At 43.1% G+C, this 23,545-nt stretch overlaps 1 protein-coding gene across 1 annotated transcript in view; it reads left to right on the top strand.

The window, feature by feature from the left end:
• The first annotated feature begins 280 nt into the window (after nucleotides 1-280).
• The window catches only part of LOC125448347 (transmembrane protein 106C-like), a 48,401-nt gene continuing 25,136 nt past the window's right edge, over nucleotides 281-23,545 (top strand). The window contains exon 1 of the mRNA XM_048523616.2: nucleotides 281-529. Coding sequence (XP_048379573.1) covers nucleotides 307-529 — 223 coding nt within the window. The 5' untranslated portion in view covers nucleotides 281-306. The remainder of the gene's footprint in view (nucleotides 530-23,545) is intronic.

Here is a 23,545-nt window from a genome sequence, read left to right as displayed (position 1 = left end):
GTTTCTGATTTCCAGCATCTGCAGCTCTTTTCTAATCATTTAACCTTTCTGAGGTAACTATTATTTTTGAATGAGTCCCGAAGAATTCCCCGACTTCAATGGGCTTTTCCAGAGAGTGACTGCCCATCTGCAATCTGACTTGCCTAGGTAACGCCGGCGCAACCAGCTGCGCAAAGAAGTCCGCTCGACACGCCACTCCAACGCCGATCTCTTCAGAATGTAAAGACGGGAACGAGCACGTACAGCGAAAGGGCGGGCCAGACGCGCGCATGCGCGGTATAAGATGCCCCGCCCCGTGACTTGGTGATGTTGGGGCAGTTAGTGGCGTGTATGGTGATGGGATCGCAGGTTTCAGTTCGAGCTGGCCGGGGCCGCCTGAGGAAAGAGCGGGCTTTGGACGCTGAGAGCAGTGAAGATTTACTGGGCGACGACAGACAGGAGGACATCGCGCGGTTCCCTTATGTAGAATTCACTGGCAAAGACAGTGTCACCTGTCCGACGTGCCAAGGCACCGGCCGCATTCCGAAAGGTAACAAACTGTTTGTACTTTAACAGGCGGCTGAAGTAACTCGCGTTCGCGCTTCCTGAACTTTTTCAGGGCCTGGGGTATCTGCCCCTTTCCGAGGGAAGGTCTGAAACACAAGGCGTTCAGTGGCTGAGTATCTGCAGTTCTTGCTATCTCAGCGACACGATAGCCGCACGTAGTTCCTGGAGGGTGAGTTAATGGAATGTGACAGCTTTGCTGTTATTGTGTTCGTCCATCTCAGAATGGGCTGGTTGTGCCTCAGTTGCTATCGGGGCATCAATGGCTCAAAGCGACCCTTCCTTCCCTCTCTTTCCCACCCCACCACAAAAAAAATCTCGGTTGACAGCCCACTGCAGTGGTGAGTGAATGCTTTTATCTTTGGACGTGCTGCCTCTTCAGTGAGGTGTTAAACAGGACTTTGTCCCATTTTTGAGTGGATATGAAACATGCAATAGATAGTTTAGTTTGTATCTCCTCCCTTGTCTGATTTTTCTCATTGCTGTATTTCATTGTTTTATGTAGCCAGGTCTTGACTTTGAGACTTGAGTCTGCATGCATGAAGTGCTGTGCCATGACCTGAAATGTCAACTTTCCTGCTGTGATCCTGCCTGGCCTGCTGTGTTCCACACTTTATCTGATTTTCTAGTAACTTGTCATTATTTTCTGGGTTGCCCTACCCCACGCTACTCATGTACCTCTGGGCTAACATTGTTAATCTCCTTCCTGTCCAATTCAACTCTCCTCACTGCTGACCTGATGGTGACTGCTGGTGAATCAGTTCTTGTCTCTCCAGTCTGCATCTCCCTCAAGTCTGGCCACTTGTGGACAAAGTCCTTGCCAATACATTAATTGTGGATAGTTGCATTAATGTTTCCTGATCTTGCTTTTGTTTTTATTCAGATTCATGGTTATCTCTCTTTCAAACATACTGTTGAGATTTCTGTACTGTGGCTAGTTATCCTTGCAAATTGCAATATTTGCACCTTGTTTGCTGTCCTTATCCAAGTGTCTCTGTCCATCTTCTCAAATGTAAGATGTGATGTTGCTAACTAGGCCAGCTCTATTTGCCCTAGATAAGGTAAATGGATTGTCAAATTCCCAAACATGCCCACATCTTGACCTGCCATCTTCTGGTCTCATCACACCAGATGGCTGCCTTGGACTCTACATAATTGCTTTATTTCCCAAGCCCTACTGCTCCCAGTATTGGTCTCTAGAAATAAACAACTGTCCTAATTCAGTTATTTTTCCCAACCCAGTGGTCTAGCCCTCCAAGGTTCTGCAAAAAAAACCTGCAGCTACTGATTTTACACAGCTGTGCTTATTTCCTTTTTGCCCTAGTCTAATCAAGTCTTTCAACCTGGCCCACTCTGATCACTGGTAATAAAATGTGAGGCTGGATGAACACAGCAGGCCAAGCAGCATCTCAGGAGCACAAAAGCTGACGTTTCGGGCCTAGACCCTTCATCAGACTCTCCCACTCTGATCACTACTCTTTTAAATCCAAGGGTCATGGCTTAACCAGTTATCTGCAAATCCTTTTTAAGCCATCCATTGCCAGGTTTCTGGAGCACTTACAGGACTGCTGGGTCTGACCTTCATCTATCAGAACTGCTCAGTATTCCAGCATCACCTTGAATGTGAAGATAATAGTTGTCACAGGGTATGTCACAAACTGTCTCAAACACTTTGTGCAAAGTGTGAGGAGCTTCTGGACTTCTCTCCAAGTAAGATTATCTGCCTCTGCTCCCTTTGATCTTCCTCTTAAACTTCCTGTAAAGATACTTCCCTGCCTTAGTGCTGTCTAGTTTGATTTCTCCTGGATGTTCTGTTGTCTCCCTGTCTTTAAATCTGCTATCAAAGACCCAGTTTTGCTGAGGTCAAACTAAACTCCTGTTCTCATCTCCAACTGTCCTTCCATCTTAAGTCCTTGAACATGTCTCATCTCAAGTCATTCTGTTTCCTGGACCTGTATATTTGAATCTCTGAATTAGTGTCTAGTCTGCCATTAATATTAAAGCACTGTTTCAGAGTGCAAATAGCATCCTGTGGTAGTGGCAAAAGTAAGCCCTCTTTCCTTGATCTGTCTGCAGTCTTTGACACAGTGCATCTTCCTCTGATACCCCTCTTGTCCATCTTGTAGGACTGCTTTCACCTGGTTCTAATCCTCTGCATTGTGATCAGAATTAGTTGCAATACCCAATTTCTTCTCTCTAGTGCTGCCCACATCACTGGCAAGCAGTTATGTTTCTAATGTATACTGGTAACACCTGTGTTGGGAAGATTTTGGAGTGGTTTTAAATCCCTATTTCAGACACCCTTCTCTGGCTACTGTCTGTACTTCTACCCCTAACAAAATTTGAGCTTAAGCAGGTTGTTCATTGGCTTGATTTGACCCTGAAATTGGCTTCCTGTCACATTCCCTTGATAGTTGAAAATGGGCAATAACATCACCTTTTATCTCTTGTCTTCAGTCATCTGTTAACTTTTATCCTTGTCTTTGTAACATTAAATCTCTAGCTTGTCTTCCCACATTGCTGCTTCTAAATTTGTTGTTCAACACTGTATACCTGTATTGTAATTCTGTCCCTATTGCCTTGCTGTTTGTTTTGAAACAAATCACTAAGCTTGGATGTAATTACACCTCTGGGGCAGGTGACTTAAACAGAAGTCTTCTAATCCAGAGATAAAGAGCCTACTGCTGTACCACTACATCCATCACTTACTATTTGACTCTGGCTAGCAGTCAGTTGATGGATTTGAAAACAAGTTTTAAAACTCTCCATAGCCTTATCTATCTAATCTCCTCGTGCCTTGATACTTTAATTCTGGCCTCTTGAGGATCTGACTTGAAATGCTGCACCATTGCCTCTGCATTTGTTGCACTACATTGCTTTCCTCCTTGATGTTCCTTTTGACCAAACTTTTGGTTATGACTTGATGTCTCACTGACTTAAGTCTTAATTTGTTTTATATTGCTGTTGAGTACCTTTCTTTGGTGTTAAAGGTGCTAATAATAGGGTCTTGTTGTGAGACACTTGGCAACTTACCCACCTCTTACAAGTGCAATTCTTTTTCTCAGGCCTAGTGTCTGACTTTGGTTTGAGACCACATGTCCTTTGGCTTGCCATTTTACCAAGTAAGCACCCTGATCAATCATCAGGGCGACTGATTTTTCACTTGTCTGTTTGCAGCAACTGATCAAGGAAACAAGTTTGGCTTCTTCCCTCAAGCATTCTCACTGAAATGGTTCCCAGGTAGCTGAACAAGTCAGGCAGAAGGCCTTTGTCATTAGTGGTCACCATTCCAGAGCACTCCAACTAGGCAGTCATTTGCTGGCCAGCTCTCCTTGTGTGCAATTCCATGGCTCTAGCTCATCTGCAAGAGACTTTCCCAGTGCTTGAACCAAAATGTGGAAGAACACATCATCTTGGTAAGGAGAGCTGTAGTTTCCCTCTTTCAAACAGTGTAAAATGATTCCACTTGTTGCAAAGTGGCCTGAGAAAGCAGTTTGAAAATTTAGTAGGAGCAGGGGTTTAAGTGAACAAAAGGTGGATCTTTGCCAAAATGGGTTAGGTCACTAAAAATGTGGAAATGCAGGAATTGGAATTGTTTAAAGTAGCTTTAACTGCTGCAAGTTTACTTTTTTATTAATCTGGTCAATGTGTCAGGCAGTTCAAGAGCTGGGGGTTCTAAGTGTCTATCATTTTTAAAGGTTTATGGAAAGAATTACAGTAGGCCAATGAGATGAGAGATTTGTATGTCATCTTACAGGTTTGATTTTTTTTTTTTGGTGGTTTTATTCTCTTCTGTCTCTGGAAGCCACTTTTCTAAAACATCTAGAGTTCACTCAGCAGTAGTAATATTTGCTGACACCATCATACTGAAGTGCATTGCTTCTTGGAACCACTGAATTGACACAAACCAGATTTTTGTTCAACATCACTACTTTGGACTTGAGCAGATGCTACCAGCCATCAACTTCAAAAGGAAGATTTTTTTTAGAACAAATGGAGCATTGTGATGGCTTCAGGTTAATGCACTCTTCTTTTTAAAAAAAAAAAGTAATCCCTTCAATTTCCCTCTTCCAGTCTGCCCCCATTACCTCTGCTAACTTGGGCCTTAGTGGGGTTTGGATTGGAGCACCAGGTAGTTTGTACTGATCACTAGCAGGAACTGCCAATGACTACCTTCCCCCCTCTGTCACCAAAGTACTTGTACCAATTCTGTTGCTTCTGCTGTAGTCAACATCTTCAATGTTCTTCCATTGCTGACCCTGTGCTTTTATAATCAATGTATGATTAAAAACCCACCAAGGCACTTATAAGCAGAGTTCATTTAGCCCATGGAGCAGTCGTAGCAACGCGCTCTCCTGGCATTCTCCAAGTGACTGAGTTGACAATGCCACACAATGTGGAAGTGTGCTGATAACTGAGCCCCACTGTTCTACAAGTCATAATGCTTACCCAACTAAAGCACCAACATGACACATTGGCTTGACAGCTGTTCAGGACAAGTGACAAAATGTGGTAAAGTAGTAATTTAACAAGAAAATAATTCCCCTTTTGTAAGCAAACTTTAACAACTAGCAAAAAAAATTGCTAAGCAAGCTGAGCTATAATCCTCGAACCCCAAATGCACCAAGTTGTTTATTCGTTAGACCAACAATCGACTTTTCTTGGCATGGATGAGAAAAATAGACAGGGTGGGGAAACAATTGTGGGTTAAGAATCTAGACTCTTCTTTCCCTGGGAGATGGGATGAAGAGCTCCTTGCTGCTGTCTTTGGTTTTAAGCAGTCTGCAGACAAACTTGTTCAGTAGCTGTTTGGTTAGGCCTTGGGTGAAAGACCAGGCAAGTTGTGACGGTCCTTTTTTTAAGACTATAGTGCTGTCATTTGAAGTGACGGTGAGTTTAACCTGAGGGCCTTCAGGCAAGGAGCAAAGTTAAGATGGATCCTTTGTAGACTTCACCTGGTATGGAAAATGAACTTGTGCTGTTTGTCACTCTGCATTGCAAGCCACTTGTCCAGCCAGCCACTTTACTCTGCTTGTGTAAGCAGCATCCTCAAGTAACTGGAGTGTGGGGACTCAGGTTTGTGACCAGTTTTCAACTGTTTGCATGATGAGACTGTGCCCAGTGGGGTTACTGGGTGAGTAGGTGATGGGGTCAGTGTTCCCAGGATATGGTGCTGAGCCTCAACATTTCTACACGCTTCAGTAACTGTTTGCATGAATTGAGAGCTGTAGGATCTAGTTATCCAACCAGATGCAGCAAGAAGAGCAGGGGGAACTGATCATGGTTGGTGTTTCCTGTTTTTTGACTTTGTTTATTGCCTCTGAGCTCAGGCATTCTCTGCCACTTTGGTGCAGTTAGCCAGCCATATTACTGTTGGTTTAGAGTTGCACGTAGGCAAGACCAAGTAAAGTCTTTCTCTGAAGAACATTAGTGAACCACATGGGCTTTTGAAATATTCACTAAATTGAATTTATTTCACCAGTGCTCATGACCCCAGAGCATTAGCCTGGGTCTTGGTTTCTTGGGACTCCAGGTCATGAAAGTATAACCACACCAAGCCCTACCAATATAAAACTGGCAACACTTCAATCAAATCCCCTTTCAAGCTGCTCTTCAGGTGAATCCTCTGCAATCTGACTTGGGTTCCTCATGCTGGAGCCATTCTCTCGAATCTGTTCTGTATCCTTTCAGGTGTGGAGTCTAGAACTAGATACCACTTCACTGGGATAATTGGAATTGCAGATGCTGGAAAATCTGATCACAATGTGAAGCTGGATGAACACAGCAGGCCAAGCAGCATCTCAGGAGTAAGATGCTGCTTGGCCTGTTGTGTTCATCCAGCTCCACACCTTGATCACCACTTCACTGGGTCAAACCCAGGTTCAGTACAAGTATTTTATCACTTCCTAACTCTTGTACTCCCTGTCCATGTTGATAAAGCCCAAGATGCTGATGCCTTAACCCTGTTGTCAAACTATCCTGCCACCTTCAATTGTGCATGCACACCAGGTTTTCCAGCTTCTGCACCCTGTTTAGAATTATACTTCATTTATACTGTTTTGCTGCATTCCTCTGACAAATGCTCACTTCACCTATCTGTCCTCCTTTGAAGTGCTGCATTATCCTCCTTGCTACAGAACTGCTTGTTTTTTGTCTGCCTCATTTTAACCTCGACCCCTTCCACCATTAAGGGAGCTTTGTCCTCCGTACACTTTTTTGAATATATATTGAATGCAATGAATTCTCTTCAGATGTTTCACTTCTAGTCTTGCCTGTCATCTGATTGTGATCAGATCCATCCTTGCCAATTTTGGATGTTCTTCCCCCTCTCATTGCAATCAGCAGCAAAAGTTTCTTGAGACAATCACTTTGCTCTTTCTCAAAGTCCAATGAACCTCTGGGTGCATGTAAGCAGGCTTGCATTGTAACAGCTTACCACTTGCTCCTTGTTGATACTCCTTCCCTCTTACCTGATCGTGCTCTGACTACACAGCACTAGGAAGATGACTGCTTATCAGTGGTTGTGTATTGTAGTTCAGACAGCAGCTTGTAGGCAGTCAGCACAACAGGTGTTTATCCATGTCTTTGACCAAAAGACTGATAAGGAACTGCCCAGAATTGAGTTGCCTATGATCTCTACCACTTCTACGACACAAGGGTTCAAGATGGATTCTTAGAGCTGCAGTAACTGCATGGCTTAGTTTGGAATTTTGAATAATGCAGGAGCAGCTTTATCTGGTTAAAGTATTACTGCATCAAATGTGATCTGGTAGACAGCTAACTGCTGATGCACTAAGCTGTAGGATTTGGTACATAAGGAGGTTTTTGCAGTTGATTTAGAAACTGGCAAAATTATTCTTGATCTTTGCTCACTTGGTGGGGAGTGGAAAATGTTGTGAAAGCTCAACTGTTGCAAATTGCATCACTTCAAATATAGCTTTAATTTCTTCATGTACATTGAGTGTTTTGTAACATTTTGAATAGGGATCACTTGCTACAGTTATGGTTTAACTTGGCAGCTAACCAGTAGATTGGATACCTGGGTGAACTGTCTTGCACCATGAATTTAAAAATCTATAGAAATAAAAACAGGCTATTCAGCCTCTTGAGCCTTGGAGGAAATTGCTCTGCTTTGTCATCCCAAAATTCTGAGACTGTCCTCTGGTCCTAGGTATCTCCCATGAGACTATAAGAAAGGAGCAGAATTAAGATATTCAGCCCATTGGATTTGCTTGGTATTCAGTCATGGCTAGTGTTTCTCAACCTTGGTCCCCTGCTACCTCTAGTAAGGAGATCAAAAGTTTATAAAGAACCTGCTTGTCTCTAAATAGACTCTCCTGACTTCTCCCAGGAAGGCTATGGAGACAAATAAGTTCCACAAGTTCATCAAACTCTGGCTAAGAAATTCCTCTGTCTCAGTTCTAATGAGTCATCTGTTTGCTGAGGCTGTGCCTTCAGGTCCTGGTCTCTCTTGCCAGTGAAAACATTTTCCTATCCACTCTTCAGTCCTGTATTCTAAGTTTCAATGTGATTTCTCTCTCCAATGAGTACAGACCCAGAGTTATTGACCATTCCCCAAAGTTATTCTTTTAAACCACTTTGGGACCCTCTCCAGCATCAGCATGCCTTTCATGTTTTACAGGGCCCAAAACTGCTCTGTATTCCAAATGTGGTCTGATAAGAGCAGACTGAGCAGTACATCTTTACTCTTCTGCTGTCTTAGGAGGGCAACATTAACATTCATACTATGTGCCAGCTGAACCTGCTAACCTGAAGAGCCCTCTTTCAGGATTCTCTGGAGTCCCTTGTGCTTCAAATGCTTAAACAACAAACAATCAACACTTCATTCCAAAGTGGATAACCTCACTTTGCCACATTTTTGTATTCTGTCTGCCACTTTGTCCCCTCTCCTAGCCTGCCCAAATCTTTCTGTAGCCTCCTAACTCAATGCACCTGTTCCCACACCCATCATTGTCATTTGCAAGTTTGATAAATATTCAATCTTTTGTTCAGATCACTTAATGTATAAATAAGGGGAAATATTGTCGTCATTTACCCTGTCAAGCCCCCCTGAAATCCTATGTTTCGGTGAGCTCATCTCACTCTTGAGGTTATTCTCCAAGGCTGATCCCTTCTACTCTTTTTTTTGTCCAATTGTTCTCTTCTCTCAGCTGTATCTCTAGCTATTGTTTGCTCCTTGTGATTTTCTCTTCTTTCCCTACCCACCCCCACCCTACATTTTAAAAACAAACTTTCCTAGCTACTGTCAGCTGAGAAAGGGTCACTGAACTCCAGACATTAACTGATTTCTCTCTATGCTGCCACACCTGAGTTTTTCCATCAGTTTTGTTTGACTCTGTTTTTCTTTCCAGCCTTGAATAATGACCAAGTCTACACTGTTCTCTGGTGCAGAAATGTCACAGACAAACAATCATCACTCTCCTCACTCCCATATGATGAGGGGGAGAAACTCAGCTTATTCTTTTTTTTCCTCAAAGGGAGGACAAACCTGTCCTTGCCTGGTCTGGCCTAGGCATGATTCCTCAAACATACCAACGTGCTTGACTCTTTAAATTGCCTCTGAAATGGCTGTGTAAAACAGATCATGGGGCACTTGGGGATAAGCAATAAATGCTTGTCTAGCCAGCAGCATCTAAATTCATAAACAACCTTTTAAAGGGCCAGCAGGCACACTGGGTTCTAGTTCAACAGGTTTATTTGAAATCACCAAGCTTTCAGAGCACTACTCCTTCGTGTTTGGAAGCATGTAGGCATGGAATTTATAGGCAGAGATCAAAAGATTGTGGTGAGTTGGGTGTTGACAAGCTGAATAAATAATTGCAAAAATCAAACCTCTGGTGTGAGCAATGTCAACAGCTGAATAGCAAGTCAAGGGTTGACCCATGATCTGATTAAGGCAGAGATAATTAGAAAAAACTAAGTGGCTCTGGAACCAAACCTACTGGGTGGAAGAACATACTTGGTGTAAGAGTTGCTGCCAAGGGCCTAGCCAAAGTAGCAGGTAATCCCAAACTCTACAAACCATGGTAGAAAGATCCAAGTCACCATGGTGATGGTGTCAAAACAGAACAGTATGGAAGACTTTAGATACAGAACAGTATGGTGGGGTTACATGTAGCATGACATGAACCCCAAGATTGCAGTTGAGGCTGACCTTGTGTGCAGAACTTGGTTATCAGTTTCTGCTTAGCAATTCTTCATTGTATATCTTGAAGGCCACATTGGATGCTTGCTTCAAGATCATAAGCTGAACGTCTCTGACCGCTGGAATATTCCTATCTGATTTTGCGCAGTATCCATTCAGATGTTGTAGCATCTGTGTGGTCTTGCCAATTTTAAAATAAATTCTCTCCAGAGGAGAATCCTTTTTATTTAACACCTTTTTTGGTAGCAAGAAATAGTTTGTCTATTAGAGACATGATGCAGAATGATCAGGACTGGGAATAGCTAGGGAAAGAAATTCTTAGAATTGCCTGAAGACACTATATGCCTCCCTATAGGACAAAGTATAAATTGGAAAATGGTGTGTAAGGGCACTATAGTTATGAATGGTTTAATCTGCATATTGGCTTCTCAAACAAATGAGGGTAAGAATTGGAGTGCATCTGGATCATACTTGGAACAGTATGTTGTGCAATCAACCATCTAGAAACTAGTAAAAGAATGTGATTGTCACCTAGGTTAATGATCCTCTAGTGGACAGTGATTACAAATGGTGGAAATTCAAATTGTTTGAGGGAAGGCAGCTTGGGTCTCAAACCAGTGTCCTCAACTTTAAATAAAGAGTCTTGTCATTTTTAGGCAATAGGCTGAAGTGAAGGTTAAAGGATGCGCAGTAAGGATCTAAGCAGAGCTTTCCTAATGCTTAGTAAAACTTCTTATTCAGTGACATGAACAAGTGGTTGAGTGCCCAATTGGACACAAATTTTCTATTTATCCACTTTAAGTCAATTTGCTGTCTCAAAAGTAGAAAGATTTTCAGTATCTTAAAGAATAACTGAAGGATGTGTGGAACCCTTGGATGTGACTAGGGTATTGTTGGGGTATGAAGAAAGGCACCTGATTGAAACCACTATCTTGCATTTGTCTTCATGATGGATGCTATAAATATCTAACATCGGATGCCCAAGGTGCTGATGGGAGGGAAAATCTTAAGTCTTTGTTCCAACACCTTGATGTGGAAGGTTGTAAGCACATACAACAGATTAAGAGCTGCTTATTCCCTGCTATCTTCAGACTTGTGGACCTCTTACATTAGAGTTGACCTTTCTTCTGCAGCTACAACACTGTTCTGCATTCTGTTCTATTACCCTGATGTATGGTATGATTTTGGCTCGTTAGCACATGCACTTTTCACATCTTGGTGCCTAAATCCAATTGATCAAGGGACAAAATAATTAAGGCTAACTGAAAGTGGTCAAGTTGCCAGGACCTGATGACTCTCATCCAAGGATTTAAGTGGCTGCAGAGATAATGGAGGTGCTAACTCAACAAATTGCAGCATCTTGTGGAGGTCAGATACCAAGGAGCATGCAAACTCCAGTCACCCAAGGTTAGAATTGAACCCAAGTCCCTGGTGCTGTGAGGCAACAGTGCTAGTAGCTGCCACCCTGCTGCCCCAGAAAAGCTTCCAGGAAGGTTTTGACACTCAGCTAGGTCAAAAATGCTTTCAACTGCATCTTGTTTCCTGCCCACCCCCTGTTTTTAAAAAAAAAAAAAATCCTCTGGTCCCCTCATCACCCCACCAACCTCCACATTCAACATATCATTCACTACCACTTCTGCCACCTACAATCCAACCCCCCATGACCAAAGATTATACTTCTCTCCCTGCCTTTTGTAGGAACCATACTCAACTCACATCTGCTTCATGCTCCACTATCCCTTCCCACCTTCAGCACCTTTCCTTGCAACCACAGGAAGTGCTACATCTCCTGATTTTGACCGTCTCTACTTTGGTGAGACCAAGTGGAGGCTTGGAGACTGCTTTGCTTGTAGAGCATCTGTGCTCTGTGACCAGAAAGTGTTGTCTGTCAAAAACCATTCCAACTCCCTGGGCAACATGTGACACTGGTGGAGGCCCAGAATGAACAACAATGCCACCTGAAACTGGAGGAGCAGCACCTCCTATTCCACCTTGGAAGTCTATGGCCTAAATGTGGATTTTTGCAACTTCAAAATCTCTCTCCAACCCTCGTCTCATCTCCACCTCGACCTGACACATGTCCATTTTTCTCTCCCACCTCACTGACCCATCCCCACCACTGCCTACCTGCACTCCCCTATCACCATCCCTCCTCTCTATTTGAGCTTCTTGCCCCCCACTTGTGTGGAAATTCAGTTTACCCACATCTGTAACAGGAAAATTACTTAAGTCTATTTTATTCAGGAAGAAATTGCAGGACATCTTAAAGTTCAGTGCAGTAGTGTGCTCTTGTGAAAGGGAAATCATGTTTGACAAATTTAATAGACGTCATTGAAGATATAATAAGCAGTCTAAGGTGAACTGTTCATTCTAGCATATTCAGAGGGCTTTCAACAAGTACCAAAGTTATTGTGCAAGCTGGGTGTTCACAGGATTAATGATATTTAGTGTGGACTAGGGACTGTGCAAAATCTGAACAAGTCTTTACCAGTCTGAAAGACTAGTCTCACTGTTAATGTTGTGCAGCACAGGGTGTGATGTATCTAACTTGCTGATGACCCAAGAAATGGATTGGAGGATGTGGTGAGAATATAAACTTTGAGCCAACAATGCAGATGGAGTTTAGTGTAGAAAAGTGAGGTGATGCATCTTTAGATTAAGCAGTGTCTTAAAATAGCAAGAGATCCCTGAAAAGTGCAGAGGTCGTGTTCTTCAGCATGAAACAAGGCTAGTGTGTAGGTGCAGCAAATTTGGCCTTCATTTGTAGGGCCTTGGAATTTAAATATCCAGGCCTTGTTAAAACTGGACAAGTGCTTAGTCAAACTGCATCGGAATCACTGTACTGTTTTGATTTGGTCTTTTTAAAGACTGAATTCGCATTGGAGGCAGTTAGATTCATTAGGTGATTGCTCAGATTAGGTGACTTCTCAAAAACATGTTTGGCCTTATTCCTTTTTGAAATGGTTTTAGGTCTCCAAGTGTTTAAAGTGAATAAGTCCCCAGGGCTTGATGGTATCTAGCCAGGGTTCTTGAAAGATGAAAGGAGATTGTGGTCAAGGCTCCAGCAATCCTTCTTTTAAATCTTCTAGTCACTGGAGAGGTCTTAAGATTGGCAAGTAGCTAACTTTCCTCCCTTTTGGGAGTAGGGGGTGAAGGAACTGGGTCAATCCAAGAAACTAGATGGGCTGGTCTCTCCAGTGGTTGGGAAGCTATTGGAGAGAATACTTGGATGGGGTTTACATCCATTTTGGAAAAGCATGGCTTGGACAAGGCAGGTTGTGTCTTACTAGCTTGGTTTTTTTGATGACAATTGTGATCTGAAGGTAGAGCAATGGATGTGGTCTACATGGATTTTTGGTAAAGCTTTTGACAAAGTCCCTTATGGTAGGCTCATCCAGGCAGAAGGTAGTGGTGGAAGTACTCTTCAGACCTGCAGCCTGACCACTGGTGTTCTGCAGATATCCAAACTAGGACCTCTTTCTCTCATAAATGACTTGCCTTGAATAAAATTATAGATGGATAGATTAGTAATTTTGCAGATGACACAACGGGTGGTGGTCAGGATATAGATCAGATTCAGAAATGGCAGATGGTGTTTACCTCCAGCAGGTGAGGTGCTGCACCATAGGAGATCGAATGCTAAGAAAAAGTAGTCAGTTGATGGGAGGACTCTAAACAGCATTGACATGCAGCAAGATCCTGAGTCTCAAGTCCATATCTCACTGAAAGTGGCCACTAAGCAGATAGGGTGGTAAAAGTGCATGGCTTGCTTGCCTTGGTAACAAAGTGTGGAGCTTCCCTTGGCCAAGCAGCATCTCAAGAGCACAAAAGCTGATGTTTTGGGCCTAGACACTTCATCAGAGAGAACTGAGTACAAGAGTCAGGATGTCATGTTTCAGCTTTTAAAACTTTGGTTAAGCCAGAGTATACATTCAATTCCAGTCACCACCACCACCATAAGGATGTGGAGCTTTTGAGGGTGCCGAAGTCATGAGCTGAAGGGAGACTTTATAGTCAATAAAATTGAGATGCATAGGTTGGGAAAAGATTGACTGTCAACCTTGTGTTGAAATGTCTAATACCGGGGAGAAAGAGGAGAGTTGTAGGTATGGAATGCACTGCTGGGGTGGTAGTGGAGGCAGATAAGAGTGTTTACAGGCTTTTTAAAAAGCACATGAAGATACAAGGAATGAGGGATATGGACTGCAGGCAGAAGGGGTTAGCTTAATGTGGTGTCATGTTTGGCACAACTTCATGGAACAGCAGGGCCTGTTCCTGTGTACTATTGTGTTCTCTACTCTTTTGGCAGAAAAGGGATACTTTGGTAAAATCTCCTGACCAACTGAGGGAGGCACTTCAATCCCTCTTTACAGAGGAGCTGAATTTGAGGTAAATTAGAAACTGAATTGTGGATGCTGTAAGTTAGGAACAAAAGCTGCTGGAAAAGCTCTGCTGGTCTAGCAGCTTCTGAAGCACAATCTGCTAATGTTTAGGGTCCAGTGACCCTTCCTCAGTTTGGCGGAAGGATAACTTGTCTGTATCAGGAAGGGGATTTGGATGTTTAGAGCTCTCTGACAGAGGCAGGGACTTAGTCATTGGCTGAGGAGCCCTGTCTCCTTCCTGTTAGCCTTCCCAAGTGTCCAACAGCAAAGAAAATAACTGTGACCACACTTAGTGTGGGCAGGTTATCCCTAATGGGCAGTAGCTTGGACTTTAAATGGAAAGAATATTGCATACAGCCCCATGTTAGGGGCAGGGGTGGCATGGAGAATCTTTAATCTCCACTCTCTCTAATTCATTCCTGTCCCCACATGTCTCTGACAGAAGAGCAAGTGTCCAAAACAAATGGAGTAAGCTAGTCAGAAGCCAAGAAAGTGAAGGGGTGTCGTAGAATGAGGGCCAAAGGTGTCAGCAACAGCCATTGTGTTTTGATACCATGCACCAGAGGAACACTGCATATTGCAGGCTCTTGCTACAAGCTTCCATCTATGGAAGAATGTCTAAAGCTGTAACAATGCTAATTGGGGCTACACAGACATAAAATAACTAAATTCTGGCATTGCATTGTAGTGGAATGCAGAGAGGGATTTAATCAGGTGGGATATGGATGTCTTGGCATCTCCATTTTGGAGTGGTTGGGTCTTCTACAAGGACCGGCATTCACTCTAATTTCCTTTCCAGCTGCACAGGCCCTTCGAGGTCCATGTGGCAGAGACCTTTTTAAATGTAGTGATAACCTTGTCAACTACTGTCACAGCCTTGGAGTAGTTGTGTGCTTGCACATCTTGGGCATGTTGCTGTCTGCCTGAGAATCATTGCCCCATCTTCCTCTGACATGTTCTGCAAACATCCCTATCTAAAGTAGGGCAGCTTTGGAATGCCAGTGTCCAGGTGCATAGTGGCCATTAAAGTTGGCACGTCCTCCAAGATGCTGGTCTTCAGATATCTGGTGAGTGGCATGTTCTGAATTGGTGTGGCACATGGGGCCAGGATAGGTAGGTAATAAAGCAAGTTTTTAGATACAACAATAATACAAGAAATTGTTCATGGGATCTTCTCAACCATTTTAGACCCTTTCACCAGTTTCCATCCCAGTTTGAGCATAAAGGTCCCCATTACGACTGCATAATCTTGTGCCTCTAATCCCCTTGTAAACTTGATTCTCTAGGCCAGCTAATGGGAAAGATAAACCTATTGATCTGTACATTTCTTGGTCTGAATTTTTGGTACTAATAATTAAAACTGCATTTGTATCATTGACAGGGATATCTAGATCCTGCAGATCTGTGGTATGACCACATGGGATTATGGTTCAAAAACAAAGTTGCTGGAAAAACTCAGGTCCTAGCAGCATCTCTGCAAGAATACAGTTAACATTTTTAGGTCTGATGACCCTTCCTCAAACCTTCCCTGAAGAAAGGGCACCAGACCTAAAACACACTCTTCCTGAATTTACAACATCTGCAGTTCTTTTGAGGGTTTTATATGGGATCACTGTTACTGACTTTAGCTCTCCAGAGGATGGTGAAATCTCTGAACTCTAAACAGTTGTACATTCTTCAAACTGGTCTACTGTCTTTGCAGTTGATGTACTGGCTATCTTGATGAATCCCTAGGACCTGATCAGGTCCATCTCAGAACTTTGGGCAGTATGGGAAGTGATTGTTGGGCCCCTTGCTGAGATATTTGTATTATTGATCACAAGTGAGTAACCACCAGTCTTCAGGCAATGTGGCGCCACTATTTTTAACCAAGGTGGTAAAGTCAAGTCCAGGAACTATAGACTAGTGAGATTGACATCAGTGCTGGGTAAGTTGGAAGGAATCCTGGGGGTCTGGATTTGCACGTATTTGGAAAGGTAAGGACTGATTAGGGATAGTCAATGTGGCTTTGTGGATTGGGAAATTCTCTAACTTCCTTCATATTTTGAAGGGATTGAGGGCAGAGTGGTGTATGTGATCTAATGAACTTCAGGTAAGGTGTTCAAGGTTCCTCATGGTTGCCAAGGTTAGATCACATGGAATACAGGGAGAACTTGCTTGATGGTAAATAGAGGGGGGTGATAGAGGATTGCTTTTCAGACTGGAGACATGTGGCCAGTTTGTTACAATGATCTGTGCTGGGGCTACTACTTTTATCACTTTTAAAGAAAAGCCTTTGGATGTGACCATTAGGTGCAGTTAACAAGTTTGCAGACAACACCAAAATTTAGTGCAGCAGACAGCAAAGATTGTCCCAGTACAATGGGACTTTGATTGGGTGGGGTTTAATTTAAATGAGGTGCTGCATTTTTGGAAAGGCAAGTCAGGGTGGGACTTGATTGTTAAAGTGTGCAAGGCCCTGGGCAGTGGTGTGCATTCATATTTCCTTGAAAGCTGAGTTGCAAGTAGACAGGATAGTGAAGGTGGCTTTTGGTGTGTGTGAGATAATGGGAACTGCAGATGCTAGAGAATCCAAGATAACAAAGAGCCTCTCTGATGAAGGGTCTAGGCCTGAAACGCCAGCTTTTGTGCTCCTGAGATGCTGCTTGGCCTGCTGTGTTCCTCCAGCTCCACACTTTGTTATTGTGGCTTTTGGTATGCTCGTCTTTATAGGTCAGTGCACATAGTATAGGAGTTGGGAGGTCATGCTACAATTGTACATTGGTTAGGCCACTTTTTTGAAATACTGTGCAATTCTGGCCTTCCGTCCTGTAGGAAGGATTTTGAGACTTGAAGGGGTGCAGAAAATGTTTAAGGATGTTGTCTGGGTTGGAGGGTTTGAGCTTGGATGGGGCTGTTTATCCCCCTTCTGACAGCTGAGAGGTGACCTTTTTAGAGGTTTATAAAATCAGGGGCAGGGATAGGGTGAATAGTTATGGCCCTTTCCCTGGGGTAGGGGAGCCTTTTCCCTGGGGTAGGGGAGCCTAAAACTAGAAAGGAAGGATTTAAGGGGCCTGAGGGATGACTTTTTCAAGAAATGTTCGTCTACTCATTTTTCTCTCTTCCTGGAGACTTGTGGCATTCTCCTCAATCTTGCCTTCCTATCAATGTTCCCAGTCAGCAAATTTTGGCTATAGTGCAACTGGTCCTTTATCATCCAAGTCATCAATATAGGTTGGCTAATGTTGGTGCCTCAGTTATTTACAGTGGGTTACCACAAGGCTCAGTTTGCCAGCCTGGCCTTGCTGTTGCCTGTTCACTGGAAAATGACCCCTTTTTTTTATTGTGGCCTCGTAGCAATTTTGTTCTTTTCTCTCTTCCCTCTCCACCCTGCCAAGGTTGAATACCTTCTGGAAATCTAGACACAGTCCAACTGGTTCTCCTTTGTTTGTTTCATCCTCAAATTGTGAATGAGAAACTTGCTTCTACTGATCCTACCTGATTTTTGAATTGGGGCTTTTAATGTTTTGGTGATTTCATGGATGCCAGGCTTCTCTGTGCTTGAGGCAAAACTATTACTTAAAAGAATGATTAAACACTCAACTGGTCCATAGAGGACAGAAAGCTGGGCTGGGCAATTTTTGATTGGCCCATCAAAGACCCAGTACAGGTCTAATGGATCAAACAACCCCTCTTTTATTACAAATTCAGAACTCTAATTGGAACCAGAAGTATATCAATAGATGTCAATTTGTGGCTGTCAGTAGCATCCTAACAACTGGAGTAAGCAAGCTGTAGATCCTATGTCCAAACAGGTCCTAGATTTTCTTAAAATTCAGGTATTTAGATGAGTAGTGATGGATGGAAAGATAAACTGATACTCTATTTGCTTGCTTAATAGAATATTAAAGATCCCACAGCACTCTTGAACAGTTCTCCCTCATTGGCCTTGTGAAGCTGTTGGAGAAGCATTTGCCAAATTATCTGGCTGTCATCGTGCTGTTGGAGTTTTTATTGTGCATAAATGAGCAAATGTTCCTACATGACAACTGAAATGTCTGACTATGCAAGAGGTCTTTGATCTAGTCTCCTGTGCTGCATTGTGTGGCTACTCCTGTTTTTTTAATCAACCTGGTCAAGAGTTAAGACCAATCTGGAGCAGGTAGGACTTGCATTTATATGCTTTTCTCTTCTACTGGAACCTTCAAGCTTTCCAACTTTGCTTACTCTTTGCTAATAAAGTTGATATGCTATGCTTTGTTTGCTTAAAAGCATTTCCAAATTAACAACTTAACACTCCTAAAACTGCCTTTTTCAGTCAGCAAAGTGGAGGCCAGAAATCTGTCATTTAAGATCCATCCTGCTCTGGAAGGAAAGCAGATGGGGACAGGATTTTTTGGATTTGTCAAAGCAATAGGCATTTACTTTCCATATGCTTGAGTGTCTTTAAGTCCTGCCCAACTTGGTGTTTAAATCAGCCTTTAAGGTATTAAGACCATATTAATAGCAAACGTGCTTGATACTCCAAGTTTGCACTGCTACTTTAATTACTTTGGTACATGAAGCATGTAGCATTAAATCTAGTTAGTTGGTACCTCCAATGTCTTAAGGGAAATCCCCTGTCCAACAATTGAGTTTCTATTTGCCAACTTTCCATAACAGCTGACTTTGCGATGCTGCATTTCAGTTTTAGACATACATCCCAAATACTGGCGTAAGTTGGGATCTTATCCCTCTGCAATGCATGCATAACATCCACAAACCCTGAAATAAAATTGCAGCCATGGATGCACTTCAAAGTTGAACTAAGTAATGGAAAACTATTTTACGATGGGACATAGCAACCCAGCCTCAATGTGGTGAACTGTTGCTGTTTGTTTTCATCTGAAACATTCCTAAACTTGAGTGAGAAGCTGCAATTGGATTACATATACTATTCTAATTAAGTTCAAGGCAAAATGTACAGAGTTAACATTACATTCCTCCATGACCCCACATACTAGTTAATCAGGCTGAATAGCATTTGGAAATGTAATTGAAAGACAAAAGCAAAAATCCAGCTAATGCAGTAGTTTAACTGGTGTAGGACCCACTACACAGGGTAGTCACTGTTACTTAACCTTTGCCCTCTTTGGGCTGAGCCAGTCTGATCACGTGGCTGTGGGTCATTAGGAGCTGCAGAGTTGGTCCCCTTTTTATCTTTAAAAGTTTGGCTGACTGCTTCATCGATTTCCATTGTGTAAAGCTGAGGGGGAGCTGCTCTTAGCAACAGGGTTCTGTTGGGATGCATAGTGCCTGCTAAGATGGGTGGGGAATGAGGAGGCCTTACTGTTCCTGCTTGAGACAAATGACACTTGTGCAATCCATTTGAATGAAAATTAGTGTAAAAATTTGATTCAGTGAAGTGTCTTGATACTGAAAAGGTTTAGGAACCAGTGAGCTAATTAACTCTTTAACAGTACAAAGATAGTACACTTGAGCTGATGATTTTATCATGGCCCTCTTTCATGTTGATGCCTAGATGAAAGTCTAAAGTCACCAGTTCTTTGTGCTACATGAGATCTCATTCTTAGTGTTCCAGGTCCTAATACTAAAACTGTCGATCCACTGAACATAAAGACTTATACACAACAGGTAACAGACATCAGCTATCAAGCTTCCAGTTAAGATGGCTTTCTATTTCTAACATCCTGCCCTGAGCATGACTTTTGCTGATGCTACACTTATTGCATTCTTCAAGAAGTATTTTATTCCTGTTTTATCCACTTAGTGCATAACTGCAAACAACAAGTCTGTTAATGACAAAGGAATTTCCAATCCAGGAACTAGGGGTGGGGGGTGACTTTTTAAATATCAGTACCAGATGGTGACTAGTCTACATGTACTTGACCTTGGTCACAGGGAAGCTCAACTGAAAAGGAGAATAGCAGTGTGGTGCTGGATGAACACAGGCCAAGCAGCATCTTAGGGGTGCAAACGCTGATGTTTCAGGCCTAGACCCTTCATCAGAAAAGGGGGTTGGAGACCCTATTCTGAAATGGGGAAGGCAGATCTATCCATCTTCGAGGAGACAGACGAGTTGCAGTGGGAAAGAGATCCCCTGAGGTTTGCCTGGAGGGAGGAGGGTAACTTCAGGTCAGGCATCCCTGGAAGAGGCTTTGCAGTGAGGTTAAAATTGTATCAGATAATGGGAACTGCAGAGCTGGATAAACACAGCAAGCCAAGCAGCATCAGGGATGCTTAACCTGAAGTTACCCTTCTCCCTCTGGACAAACCACAGGGGATCTCTCTCCCACTGCAACGCTTGTCCTCTTCCCCACTATCTTTGGCCTGCCTCTCCCTCTCTCCGTTCCCCTTTTTTCTGATGGACGGTCTAGGCCTGAAACATCAGCCTTTGTGCCCCTAAGGTGCTGCTTGGCCTGCTGTGTTCATCCAGCTCCACACTCTATCTCAGAATCTCCAGCATCTGCAGTTCCCATTATCTCTGAAAACGACAATGTTGTTTCAAGCAGAATCCTTGCTGAGTGAGTGTCACTTGTGAGCTTTGTCCTTGTTTTTCATGGCCTTTAATGCTGATGTAATCCAAAAAGGAAATCTTTGTACCTGTACCACATTTAACCACTAAGGTCGTCTGACTTCTGGCACACTTCATCTTTCATGGCTGAAAATGATTTGACCTGGTTGATAAAATAAATTGCACAGGTCACCAGAAATTGTTGGCATTGTTCCATGCTAGTTATAATAAATTGCAAGGTGGGGAACTACTAAAAGCATACTTAATGACTTGACCTGCCTGAAAAATCTTTTTTTCTTAAATAGCCTCCCTGTTCATTTGAGGTGCAGGGTGGCATCTCTACTGAATTTGCTCAATCATAGAATCTTGACCATGCAGAAGCAGGCAACTAGAATCCACACCAACCTTCAAAATGCAACCACCCCTGCCCCTGCCCCCCAGGTCCTACCCTGTCCTATAACCCTGCATTTACTAGGCTAATCCACCTAGCCTGCACACCTTTAGACTGAAGAAACCAAAATGTTTCTGCCAGGTGCAGGTGTGCAAACTGCACATGGTCATAAGGTTGGAATTGAACCCAGGTCCCTGGTGCAATGAGGCAGCACTGCTAACCACTGAATGACCATGCTGTTTATATGGGTGGGATGAAAAAGCTAGATGAGTTCTTGTGCATCAAATTCTTTTGTTTCTAAATCATAGTATTATGCAAGAGTAGATCATTCAGCATCTTGAGTCAGCTCTCCTATTCAGTAGGATCATGCTTAATCTGACATTCCTCATCCACTTTCCTGCATTTTCTCTTTTTAACCCTTGGGTTTTGTCTTCTCTCTCCCTCCTACCCTGACACCTCATAAGAGACTATCTGGTCCTAGACCTTCCCATCAGGGCAAATGAATCCTTTCTGCACTGACCTGTTGACACCGCCGCACCCCCCCCCCCCCCCCCCCCCCCAATACGTTTCAGTGACATTTTTTCTAACTACCAGGCATGTAGAGTCCCTGTTTAGCCTTTGATTAGACACCCCTCCATCGGCAGAATCCTCCTAGTGAACTTTTGACTGTCTGCAATGAAATAATACCTTGTAAAGGGATGAGAGCATCTCAGTACTCCAGATGTGGTCTTGCCAGTACCTCTTGTGGTTGCAGTAGGACTTCTACTCTGTACTCCTCACCCTCCGTAAGGGTGAACATTCCATTAGCCTTCCTGGTTACCGACTACACCTCCGCTAGCTTTTTGCAGTTTCTCTGTATTTAAATAATACTGTCCTTCCAGAATTAACTTCACACTTTCCCTATGTTCTCCATATTACCCACTTTAATCTAACAATGTCTTCACACTTTGTATTCCTTTTTGCAACCTGTATCCTTTTGTCATCTGCAATTTGGCTGATGTACATTTCTTCAGTTCCTTCTTCCAAATCATTGTAAATAGTGTTCCAGCACTGATCCCTGCAGAATGCTCCTGGTCATGAGTTGTCAATTGGGGGGTGTGGCCACAGCTTCCTGCCCATGAGCCAATATGCTACCTCTAACACTGTAAGCTCTTACCTATGACTTCTCCTCCTTTTTGGGAGATACTTGTTGAATGCCTGTGGAAGTCCAAATCCAATACATCTGCTTTCCCTGTGCGTACTCTGGTTGAGACTTCCTCCTATTCAATTAGTCAGATGTGGCTTCCCTTTCACACAGTTGACTGCTTCGTGTTTGAGTTCCTTTCTTCTTCCCCAACACATTCTGCTTTTACTTTTAACAAATTAAGCTAATTGGCCTATACATGCCCACTTTGTCTGCTTTCCTTCTGGCATCAGTGTCATTAGCAGCTCTCAATCCTCTAGTACTTCTCCAGAATACAAGGATTTTAGGTGATGCTTGGTTGTAACTTCGCTACCTCCTAGCTGTCTCCTTAGATCTTTTTTTGGACACAAGCCATCAGGGCCACTGAACTTGCCTGCCTTTTTCTACTTTTTTAATCAAAGTATTGGGCAAACTATTTCCATGATGTACTTAATTTCTTCTCTCTCTCCTTTCTTCTCTTCTTCCCCCACCCCATGCCTATTCAAAATGTCTTCCACTTTGAGCACTAAAAATTATCTAACATCTGTCACCGTTCCCCCCCCAGTTTGTCTGTATCTCTCTCAGCCTAGATGAGATCCTGGCCACAAGTCTAATTCCCAATACCACATTGCTATGAACAGTTTGCTCATCCTCCACACAGCATGAATCTCAAAGCTACTAGATAAGCTCAAGGTCTGAGGCTCCTTCTGGATCGCTCTACCTGCCAACTTCATAGTCTCATTTTCCTCTCTCTGACCACCCTTCAAACTTTGAAGGAGTTAATGTGACTCTGTGTGCCTTGGGAGACACCGCATTGGGGTAACTTCCCTCCCCTCCTTCCTTCAAGTCAGTGTTTGAAGCTCAGGCTCCAGCCCATCAACTGAGCCAGAGCACATGCTATAGATGCAGTCACTCGACCACAATGAGGTGCACCAGCTCCTGCATAATGCGGTTGCAGCACTTTGCCTGGCTCTGCACTTCTGTATATTTTTAAATTTGCTACTGGTCTTAGATTTTGACACACTCAAAAACCCATATCCTTTCAACCTGAAAGTGATAGTTTGACTATTGGTCTGTGAACATGTGGGCTTCCTGTGTTTTTATGTGAGTCCCAAACCTGGGCTTCAGTTTATTGTGTAAAAAAAATCTTCAAATTATGAACCTAAAAGGTACCTCTTCCTCTATACCAAATCCTCCCAGCTCAAATTCCAAAAATGTGTACTTTGACTGCCTTAGCCCAGATGTGATCTTTTCCTGACTTTCAAGCTTGGTGTATACACAAATCAGTGTTTGCCTTTCTTCAACCCACAGTGTCACTCCATTATTCAAAGTTTGTACAGTTTGCTCTGCTCTTCTAGAGCATCCTCATCATACTAAGCTATACACTGCAATTCCCAAAATAAACCTG

Source organism: Stegostoma tigrinum, chromosome X (genome assembly GCF_030684315.1).
Source record: "Stegostoma tigrinum isolate sSteTig4 chromosome X, sSteTig4.hap1, whole genome shotgun sequence".
NCBI classification, from domain to species: domain Eukaryota; kingdom Metazoa; phylum Chordata; class Chondrichthyes; order Orectolobiformes; family Stegostomatidae; genus Stegostoma; species Stegostoma tigrinum.
This window is presented reverse-complemented; position numbering and strand designations above follow the sequence as displayed.